General features: G+C 50.8%; 1 protein-coding gene across 1 annotated transcript in view; it reads right to left on the bottom strand.

Annotated features, from left to right (window-relative positions):
• Nucleotides 1-1452: 1452 nt before the first annotated feature.
• CCDC88B (coiled-coil domain containing 88B) overlaps nt 1453-11409 on the bottom strand; it is a 47201-nt gene continuing 37244 nt past the window's right edge. Inside the window, 6 exon segments of the mRNA XM_038764724.1 lie at nt 1453-2163; nt 2291-2359; nt 2553-2762; nt 2900-3054; nt 4976-5074; nt 9999-10144. Of these exon segments, the coding sequence (XP_038620652.1) occupies nt 2111-2163; nt 2291-2359; nt 2553-2762; nt 2900-3054; nt 4976-5074; nt 9999-10144 (732 nt within the window). The 3' untranslated portion in view covers nt 1453-2110.

Genomic DNA, 11409 nt, shown 5'->3' with positions numbered 1-11409 from the left:
ATGAACACCGTAAGCACTCAATAAAAATCACTGAAGTGAATGAATAAATACCCCAGCGCTTAGTATAGTGCTTGCCACACAATAAGTGCTTAATAAGCATTATTCCTCTAGACTGTAAGCACAGTGGGCAGGGAATGTGTCTGTTGTCTGTGTCTGTTGTACTCTCCCAAGCACTTAGCGCAGTGTTATGAACAAAGTGCTCAATAAATACATTAGTCACAAATACCATTATTATTATTCCCTATAATTCTGTTTAATTATATTGATGCTGTTGACGCCCGTCCACTTGTTTTGTTTTGTTGTCCATCTCCCCCCTCCTAGACTGTGAGCCCGTCGTTGGGCAGGGATCGTCTCCATCCGTTGCCGAATTGTACTTTCCAAGCACTTAGTCCAGTGCTCTGCATGCAGTAAGCGCTCAATAAAATATGATTGAATGAATTTGGCCCTCTGTGACCTCACTAATCTCTTTCTGGGGAAAGTGGGGACCCGGGAGAAGCTGCCTGAGGAAGACGCGGAGGCTGGGTTAGACCTTCCAATACAGACTTTATTTCCACCTTCCAGAGACACAAAGGCACCAAGAATCTGAAATTTAGGTCATTCCGGCACATTGTGAGCCGTTCGTTAGGACTAGAGACCTAGAGGCTGAATCCCATCCGTTCTAGACTGTCAGCCCGTTGTTGGGTAGGGACCGTCTCTCTATGTTGCCAACTTGTACTTCCCAAGCGTTTAGTACAGTGCCCTGCACACAGTAAGCGCTCAATAAATACGATTGAATGAAAAAAAGAAAGACCTCCCACCCCAGGGCTTGCTGGGCTCCGAGTTTTGTCTTTCATGTTTTTGTATTTATATCATTTCCCCTTTCCTAGCATGCTCTAAATTATTTCTTTATATTAATATCTGTCTCTCCCCCTAGACCGTAAGCTCGTTGTGGGCAGGAAACGCGTCTGCCAACTCCGTTGCATCGAAATCTCCCGAGCCCTTAGTACAGCGCTCTGCACATAGTAAGCGCTCAATAAACACCATTGATGATGATGATGTCCGTCACCCAACACCTCCCTGCTCTATGTGAACCCCTGGAGGGCCAAGGACCCTAGTCTAACTCTCACACGATTGTTTTCCCAGCACTTAGTACGATGCTCTGTGTTCAATAGGCCTCGGAGTCAGAGGACCCGGGTTCCAATCCCGGCTCTGCCGCGAGACCTCGGGCAACTCACTTCCCTTCCCTGGGCCTCAGTTACCTCATTCGTAAAATGGGGATTAAGACTGTGAACCCTGTGTGGGACAGGGATCGGGTCCAACCTGCTTAACTTCTATCTACCCCAGCGCTTAGCCCAGAGTCTGGCACGCAGTAAGCACTTAACAAAAGGCATTTTTTTAAAAAATACTGATAAGAAAAATAGTCGCTTAATAAATACTATAATTACTACCAATACTATTTCTACTATACTGCTATTACTACTCTAACTTCCCAGGGCTGGAAGACTTTCCATCGTCGCCTTCCTCTTACATTGCACCTCCCCAATACTTCCCCGTCCGGGGGTCCTGTGCTGCCGCTGCACATAAAGTAGCCTCAGTCTGCGGCTTCCAGGCCCTCCGGCCTCCTCGGACATCTTCCAACCCAATTTATTCCCCCGCCACCCGGTCGGCTAATGCTCCTCTCCACCCGGGAGGGCCCAAGGCACACGGGGGGACGGGGAGCGGGCAGAGAATCCCTCCCTTCCACCACAAACGGCCGAGTTGTCGTCGGCCCTCCGCCCGCCCGCTGGGCCTTCCCATCAGCTCGGGGGTCCTGGTGTCCCTCCCCGGGCCCTGGGGCTGAGGGTTGTGTCCATCTTCTGGCTCCCTGGACCCGTCAGCTAAGGACTCCATCCCCCGGCTCTCCCCTGGCATCTCGCCCCGGGTCCTGGAGCTGAGGCGTCCATCCTCTGGGCTCCCCAGTGTCCTGCCCCGGGCCTTGGGATGGAGGCCTGCGTTCACCGATTCCCCTGGCATCCCATCCCATCGGCTGGTTCCCTGATGTCCCGCCCTGGGCCCCGGGGCTGAGGCCTGCATCCGTTGGCTCCCCTGGCATTCCCACCCCGGGCCCTGGCCGGGGCTGAGGGCCGCCGGGTCACTGACTGAGGGAGGAAGTGAGGGGAGGCTTCTGCTGCAGCTCCGTGTGGCCTGCGGAAAGAGGGGACGCGGAGGTCTCGGCAGGCCCTAGCCCCCCACCCATCCCATCCCCTCCACTCTGGCCCCCTTCTCCGCACACCCACGTGCGCCAAGCTCCAGTCCCCAGCCCCAGGCTCACCTTCGAGGCTGGTATCCTCTCCGGTTTCCTCCGGGGCTTCGGGCACCCCGTCCCATCCCGTTGCAGCCACTGCCCGGGGCGACAAGGGGAGGCTCCGTCGGCGGGGGGCGAGGAGGGGATGGGGCCAGAGGAAGGGCCAGGCCCGAAAAGGAGGCAGAAGGTTGGGGCGGTGGAAGAAGAAGGGCTGATGGGAGCGGGCATAGAGGGCACCGATGGCATGGGGATCTCGGGGGGTGAGAAGCAAGGCCCTGGGAGTTCTCACCTTTAGGCCGGGAGCCGGGGGCCGTTCCCAGGGGAGACGGGCGACGCTGGCGGAAGCGTTGGCGGGGGGAGTCCCCGGGGCTGAAGGACTCCGAACCACGCACCACGGGGAGACGGGAGCTCAACTTCCGCCGCTGTCCTCCGGTCACGGCCTCGTCCCTCAGGGACCAAGAGCTCTGGGCCCGCCGCATGGGGGGCGGAGAGCCCGAGCCTGCTGGGCGGCCATGGAGAAGAGGTGCTGGGGGGCGGGTGATGGGGACCAAGCGGCAGGGGTGATGGGGGAGTGGCTGGCACGTATTTGAGAGGGTACCACCCCCTCTCCATGGGCCAGGTCCCCGTCCCACTCACCAGGCCCCTCGGCGAGGTCCAGGTCCCCTGAGCTGCTCAGGCTCTCCGTGCTGCCGCCGACCCCCTCGGCCCAAGGGTGGAGCCCCCCAGGACCACCTCCCTCCCGACGGTGCCGCATCAGCCGCTTCACCTTGTCGGCCAGCCAGCTGCCCTTCCTAAGGGGGATGAGAGAGGCGAGAGAGGTGGTGAGGTCGGAATGGCCGGGAGCAATCAGTCAATCAATCGTATTTATGGAGCGCTTACTGTGTGCAGAGCACTGTCCTAAGCGCTTGGGAAGTACAAGTTGGCAATATAGAGAGACGGTCCCTACCCAACAGTTGGCTGACAATCTAGAAGGGCGAGACAGAGAACAAAACAAAACATATCAACAAAATAAAATAAATAGAATAGATATGCACAAGTAAAATAGAGTAATAAATACGTACAAACATATATACATATATACAGGTGCTTTGGGGAAGGGAAGGAGGTAAGGCGGGGGGGATGGAGAGGGGAAGGAGGGGGAGAGGGGAATCTGGAGACTTGGGAAGGTCAGAGATAAGGGGCGGAGGAAGGAAGTTGGCTTCATAGGCTAGCAGTTGGCAGATCTGGGATTAGAACCCAGGTCTCCAGACTCCCAAGGACCGCATGCGCTCCGTGAGGCCGTGCTGCGCCTCGGGCCCACTCGAAGGGTCACGTAGCCCCTCTCGTGAGAATTTCCTGGGAGACTGGGGCCTGGCCAGGGAAGAATTTGGAGGGAAAACAAAGAGGACTGATTGGACTCTGAAGAAGCTGGAGCGCGAACAGGCAGCGTGGCCTAGGTGAAAGAACACAAATCTGGGAGCCAGGAGACCTGGTTTCTAATCCCGGCTCCGCAATGTGACCTCGAGCTTAACTTTTCTGGGCCTCAGTTTCCTCCTCTGCAGAACGGTCATGACATGCCCATTCTCCCTCTCCCTTAGACTGTGAGCCCCGGGGGGGGAATGGGACTGTGTCTGATCTGATGGTCTTGTGTCTTTTAGACTGTGAGCCCACTGTTGGGTAGGGACTGTCTCTATATGTTGCCAATTTGTACTTCCCAAGCGCTTAGTACAGTGCTCTGCACACAGTAAGCGCTCAATAAATACGATTGATGATGATACAGAAGCCAGATGAGAGGCCCCAACGTAGACATTTAATAATGAATAATTATCATGGTGTCGTTCAAACGCTACTGAGAAGCAGTGTGGCTCAGTGGAAAGAGCTCGGGCTTTGGAGTCCGAGGTCATGGGTTCAAATCCCTGCTCCTCCAGTTGTCAGCTGTGTGACTTTGGGTGAGTCACTTCACTTCTGTCAAATGGGAATTAAGACTGTGAGCTTAATTCAGGTTGTCATGGGACAACCTGATCACCTCGTATCCTCCCCAGTGCTTAGAACAGTGCTTTGCACATAGTAAGTGCTTAACAAATGCTATCATCATTATTATTATTATTATTACCGTGTGCCAGCAACTACTGTACTAAGCTCTGGAGAAGCTACAGCATAAGTAGATCAGATCCCATCCCTGTCCCACACTGGACTCACGGTCTAAGTCGGAGGGAGAACAGATATTTAATCTCCATTTTAAAGATGGGAATGCTGAAGCCCGGAGAAGCTAAATTCATTCATTCATTCATTCAATCGTATTTATTGAGCGCTTACTGTGTGCAGAGCACTGTACTAAGCGCTTGGGAAGTACAAGTTGGCAACATCTAGAGACGGTCCCTACCCAACAGCGGGCTCACAGTCTAAATGAGTCGCCCGAGGTCACACGGCTGGCAGGTTCTTTCACTCATTCAATTGTATTCATTGAGCGCTTACTGTGTGCAGAGCACTGTACTAAGCGCTTGGGAAGTACAAGTTGGCAACATATAGAGACTGTTCCTACCCAACAGCGGGCTCACAGTCTAGATGGCGGGGCCGGGATTAGAACCCAGGTCTCCTGACTCCCAGCCACAAGGCTACACTGCTCCTGGTTGGAACGGGGTCCACGGGAGCCCTCGAGGTCAGAGGCAGGACTTGCTGGAGTCGGGGGGAAGGTCAAAGGTCAAAGGTCACCGGCTGGAGGCAAGGACTCACTTGGGTCGGGCCAAGGGGCTGGGTTCCAGCACTCGATACTGGTCCATGATCTTCTCCACCAGTTTCTGCTTCTCCCTGCGCAGAGCGTTCAACTGGTCCCTACAGAAGAAAGGAATGGCCGGGGTGGTCGGCGGGGAGGTAAGGGAATTGAGGGGGGCAGGGAGATGTCCATTCATTCATTCATTCATTCATTCATTCAATCGCATTTATTGAGCGCTTACTGTGTGCAGAGCACTGGACTAGGCGCTTGGGAAGTACAAGTCGGCAACATCTAGAGACGGTCCCTACCCAACAGCGGGCTCACAGTCTAGAAGGGGGAGACGGACAACAAGACAAAACAGATTAACAAAATAAAATAAATAGAATAAATATGTACAAATAAAATAGAGTAATAAATACATGCAAACACATATACATATATACAGGTGCTGTGGGGAGGGGAAGGAGGTAAGGCGGGGGGATGGGGAAGGGGAGGAGAGGGAGAGGGAGGAGGGGGCTCAGTCTGGGAAGGCCTCCTTTCATTCATTCATTCATTCAATCGTATTTATTGAGCGCTTACTGTGTGCAGAGCACTGGACTAGGCGCTTGGGAAGTACAAGTTGGCAATGTATAGAGACGGTCCCTACCCAACAGCGGGCTCACAGTCTAGAAGGGGGAGACAGACAACAAGACAAAACAGATTAACAAAATAAAATAAATAGAATAAATACGTACAAGTAAAATAAGTAAATAGAGTAATAAATACGTGCAAACATATATACATATATGTTTGGTGGTGTGGGGAGGGGAAGGAGGTAAGGTGGGGGGGATGGAGAGGGGGACGAGGGGGAGAGGAAGGAGGGGGCTCAGTCTGGGAAGGCCTCCTTTCATTCATTCATTCATTCAATTGTATTTATTAAGCGCTTACTGTGTGCAGAGCACTGTACTAAGCGATTGGGAAGGCCTCCCAGACTATGTGCTATGTCCAGGAGAAGAAGGGGGATACGGGAGGGAAGGGCTGGGGAAGAGCCTAGCAGAAAGGGATCGGGAAAAAGCAGAGCTGGAGTGAGGCCAAGGTGAACGGAGGGGGAAGCAGAGCATAAGGGACAGTCATCCCCAAAATAATAATAATGAAATATCATTACTTCATGCCAATTAATAATAATAATAATAATAATGATGGCATTTATTAAGTGTTTACTATGTGCAAAGCACTGTTCTAAGCACTGGGAAGGTTACAAGGTGATCAGGCTGTCCCACAGGGGGCTCACAGTCTTAATCCCCATTTTCCAGATGAGGGAACTGAGGCTCAGAGAAGTGAAGTGACTTGCCCAAGGTCACACAGCAGGCACGTGCGGAGCCGGGATTCGAACCCAAGCTGTAAGCTCCTTGTGGGCAGGAGTCTTCCAATTCTACTGTATTGTACTTTCCCAAGTGCTGAGTACAATGTCTGCATGCAGTACGCACCGAATAAATATAACTGCTTAGAGAAGCAGCGTGGCTCAGTGGAAAGGGCCCGGGCTTTGGTGTCAGAGGTCATGGGTTCAAATCCCGGCTCCGCCACTTGGCAGCTGGGTGACTTTGGGCAAGTCACTTCACTTCTCTGGGCCTCAGTGACCTCATCTGGAAAATGGGGATGAAGACCGTGAGCCCCCCATGGGACAACCTGATCACCAGTGGTTAGAACGCTGTTTGGCACATAGTAAGCGCTTAATAAATGCCATCATTATTATGATTATTAACTGATCGATTAATTGGTTGGGAGATTGATTGGGAAGGGGAGTTTCAGAAGCAGTGTGGCTCAGTGGAAAGAGCCCAGGCTTTGGAGTCAGGAGTTCAAATCCCAGCTCTGCCACATGTCTGCTGTGTGACCTTGGGCAAGTCACTTAACTTCTCTGAGCCTCAGTTACCTCATCTGGAAAATGGGGATTAAGACTGTGAGCTCTATGTGGGACAACCTGATCACCTTGCATCCCCCCAGCGCTTAGAACAGTGCTTTGCACATAGTAAGCGCTTAACAAATACCGTCATTACTATTATAGCAGCATGGCTCATGGCTCATGGCTCAGTGGAAAGAGCCCGATCTTTGGAGTCAGGGGTCATGGGTTCAAATCCCGGCTCCGCCAATTGTCAGCTGTGTGACTTTGGGCAAGTCACAACTTCTCTGGGCCTCAGTTCCCTCACCTGTAAAATGGGGATTAAGACTGTGAGCCCCCCAGTGGGACCACCTGATCACCTTGTAACCTCCCCAGTGCTTAGAACAGTGCTTTGCACATAGTAAGCGCTTAATAAATGCCATCATTATTATTATTATCATTATTATTATTATTCTCTGGGCCTCCATTCCCTCATCTGTAAAATGGGGATTAAGACTGTGAGCCCCCCGTGGGACAACGTGATCACCTTGTATCCCCCCAGCGCTTAGAACAGTGCTTTGCACATGGTAAGCGCTTAACAAACGTTATTGTTATTATTATTATTATTAATTTGTACTTCCCAAGCACTTAGTACAGTGCTCTGCACATAGTAAGCGCTCAATAAATACGATTGATGATGATATTATTATTATTATTACTATTATTATTATTATTATTATTATTATTTCAGGGCTGGGGGAGGAGCTCCAGTGGAGGAAGGGGATCTGCGGTGAGGGGAGGAAATTGCAGTGGCAGGGGGAAAGGGGGCTGCAGTGGGGGGAAAGGGGGATGCAGTGGGGGAGGAGGGGAGCTGCAGTGGATGGGGGAGAGGAGCTGCAGTGGATGGGGGAGAGGAGCTGCAGCAGCCAAGGGAGTGGGAGGACGAAAGAAGCAGCATGGCCTAGTGGAAAGAGCACAGGCCTGGGAATCAGAGGATAATAATAATAATAATAATAATATATCATATTATTATAATATTATTATATAATATAATATTGTGTTATATTAATAATAATTATAATTATAATGGATGTGGGTTCTAATCCCGGCTCCGCCACTCGTCTGCTGCATGACCTTGGGCAAATCACTTCACTCCTCTGGGTCTCGGTTACCTCATCTGGAAAATGGGGGTGAAGACCGTGAGCCCCACCAGGGGGACAACCTGATCACCTTGTATCTACAACAAAGATCTAAGAGAAGCAGCGTGGCTCAGCGGAAAGAGCCCGGGCTTTGGAGTCAGAGGTCATGGGTTCAAATCCTGGCTCCGCCACTTGTCAGCTGGGTGACTTTGGGCAAGTCACTTCACTTCTCATGGCCTCAGTTACCTCATCTGTAAAATGGGGATTAAGATTGTGAGCCCCCCCGTGGGACAACCTGATCACCTTGTATCCCCCCCAGCGCTTAGAACAGTGCTTGGCACATAGTAAGTGCTTAACAAATACCATTATTATTATTATTACAACAGTGCTTGGCACACAGTAAGCGCTTAACAGATAGCATCGTTATTACGAGAAGCAGCGTGGCTCAGTTGAAAGAGCCCGGGCTTTGGAGGCAGAGGTCATGGGTTCAAATCCCGGCTCCACCACTTGTCTGCTCTGTGACCTTGGGAAAAATCACTTAATTTGTCTGTGCCTCAGTGACCTCATCTGTAAAATGGGGATGAAGACTGTGAGCCCAGAGCCAGAGGTCATGGGTTCAAATCCCGGCTCCACCACTTGTCTGCTCTGCGCCCTCGGGAAAGTCACTTAACTTGTCTGGGCCTCAGTGACCTCATCTGTAAAATGGGGATGAAGACTGTGAGCCCAGAGCCAGAGGTCACGGGTTCAAATCCCGGCTCCGCCAATTGTCAGCTGTGTGACTTTGGGCAAGTTACTTCACTTCTCTGGGCCTCAGTGACCTCCTCTGTAAAATGGGGGTGAAGACTGTGAGCCCCCCGTGGGACAACCTGATCACCTTGTGACCTCCCCAGTGCTTAGAACAGTGTGTGGCACATAGTAAGTGCTTAATAAATGCCACTATTATTATTATTATTATTAATAAGGTACCTCCTTCCTACAAAACCAACTTTCTCCCCCCACCCCTTATCCCTGCACCTTCCCAGTCTCCAGATTTCTGCTCCCCGCAGGGAATAATAAATGCCATCATTATGATTATTAATAAGGTACCTCCTTCCTACGAAACCAACTTTCTCCCCCCACCCCTTACCCTGCACCTTCCCAGTCTTCAGATTTCTGCTCCCCGCAGGGAATAATAAATGCCATCATTATTATTATTAATAAGGTACCTCTTTCCTACAAAACCAACTTTCTCCCCCCGCCCCTTATCCCTGCATCTTCCCAGTCTCCAGATTCCCTGCTCCCCGCAGGGAATAATAAATGCCATCATTATCATTATTATTATTAATAAGGCACCTCCTTCCTACAAAACCAACTTTCTCCCCCGACCCCTTATCCCTGCACCTTCCCAGTCTCCAGATTCCCTGCTCCCCGCAGGGAATAATAAATGCCATCATTATCATTATTAATAAGGTACCTCCTTCCTACAAAACCAACTTTCTCCCCCCACCCCTTATCCCTGCACCTTCCCAGTCTCCAGATTTCTGCTCCCCGCAGGGAATAATAAATGCCATCATTATTATTATTAATAAGGTACCTCTTTCCTACAAAACCAACTTTCTCCCCCCGCCCCTTATCCCTGCATCTTCCCAGTCTCCAGATTCCCTGCTCCCCGCAGGGAATAATAAATGCCATCATTATCATTATTATTATTAATAAGGCACCTCCTTCCTACAAAACCAACTTTCTCCCCCCGCCCCTTATCCCTGCACCTTCCCAGTCTCCAGATTCCCTGCTCCCCGCAGGGAATAATAAATGCCATCATTATCATTATTATTATTAATAAGGTACCTCCTTCCTACAAAACCAACTTTCTCCCCCCACCCCTTATCCCTGCACCTTCCCAGTCTCCAGATTCCCTGCTCCCCACAGGGAATAATAAATGCCATCATTATTATTATTATTATTATTATTAAAGGGGAGCTACAGTGGGGGAGGAGAAGAGGTGCAGTGGATGGGAAAGGGGAAGCTGCAGTGGGGGGGACCCCAAGGTGCGGGTCTGGGGGCCGTTACACGTATTCGCGCTGCTCCCGATGCAAATGGTCCCGGCTTTCCAGGCTCTGCTCCATGAGGCCTCGGTTCTCTCGGCTCAAGGCCTGCACTTCGGCCAGCAGCTGCCGGTTCTCCTCCTCCTGGGCCGCTCGTAGGTCTGTCAGCAACTGCCGAGGGAAGGGACATCAATCAATCAATCAATCAATCATATTTATTGAGCACTTACTGTGTGCAGAGCACTGGACTAAGCGCTTGGGAAGTACAAGCTGGCAACATAGAGAGACGGTCCCTACCCAAAAGTGGTCTCATGGCCAGAGGCTCAACCCCGGACCCCCAGCTATAACCAAGCGAGACCTCGGTCATCATCATCATCATCAATCGTATTTATTGAGCGCTCACTGTGTGCAGAGCACTGTACTAAGCGCTTGGGAAGTACAAGTTGGTAACATATAGAGCCAGTCCCTACTTACCCGACGCCAGGGGCCCACCTCCCCATCAACGCAAAGAACCTCACACCGCATAATAAGAACCATAATAATAACATAAACAATGGCATTTGGTAATAATTGCATTTGTTAAGTGCTTACTACGTGCCGAGCACTGTTCTAAGCACTGGGGTAATAATAAATAATAATAATAATGATGATGGCATTTATTAAGCGCTTACTATATAATAATAATAATGGTATTTGTTAAGCGCTTACTACATGCAAAGCACTGTTCTAAGCGCTGGGGAGGTTACAGGGTGATCAGGTCGTCCCACGGGGGGCTCACAGTTTTCATCCCCATTTTCCAGATGAGGGAACTGAGGCCCAGAGAAGTGAAGTGACTTGCCCAAAGTCACACAGCTGACAGTTGGTGGAGCTGGGATTTGAACCTGTGACCTCTGACTCCAAAGCCTGGGCTCTTTCCACTGAGCCACGCTGTTTCTCATGCAAAGCACTATACTATACTATATAATAATAATAATGATGGCATTTGTTAAGCGCTCACTATGTGCAAGGCACTGTTCTAAGCGCTGGGGAGGTTACAAGGTGATCAGGCTGTCCCATGGGGGGCTCACAGCCTTCATCCCCATTTTACAGATGAGGTAACTGAGGCTCAGAGAAGTGAAGTGACTTGCCCAAAGTCACACAGCTGACAGTTGGTGGAGCTGGGATTTGAACCCGTGATCTCTGACTCCAAAGCCCGGGCTCTTTCCACTGAGCCACGCTGCTTCTCATGCAAAGCACTATACTATATGAAAATACACTATATGCAAAGCACTGTTCTAAACGCTGGGGAGGTTAATCAACCAATCAATCGTATTTATTGAGTGCTTACTGTGTGCAGAGCACTGTACTAAATGCTTGGGAAGTACAAGTCGGCAACACATAGAGACAGTCCCTACCCAACAGCGGGCTCACAGTCTAGAAGGGGGAGACAGAGAACA

This window comes from Tachyglossus aculeatus, chromosome 22 (genome assembly GCF_015852505.1).
Source record: "Tachyglossus aculeatus isolate mTacAcu1 chromosome 22, mTacAcu1.pri, whole genome shotgun sequence".
Lineage (NCBI taxonomy): Eukaryota > Metazoa > Chordata > Mammalia > Monotremata > Tachyglossidae > Tachyglossus > Tachyglossus aculeatus.
The sequence above is the reverse complement of the archived record's forward strand: the minus strand, read 5'-3'. Positions and strand labels throughout refer to the sequence as shown.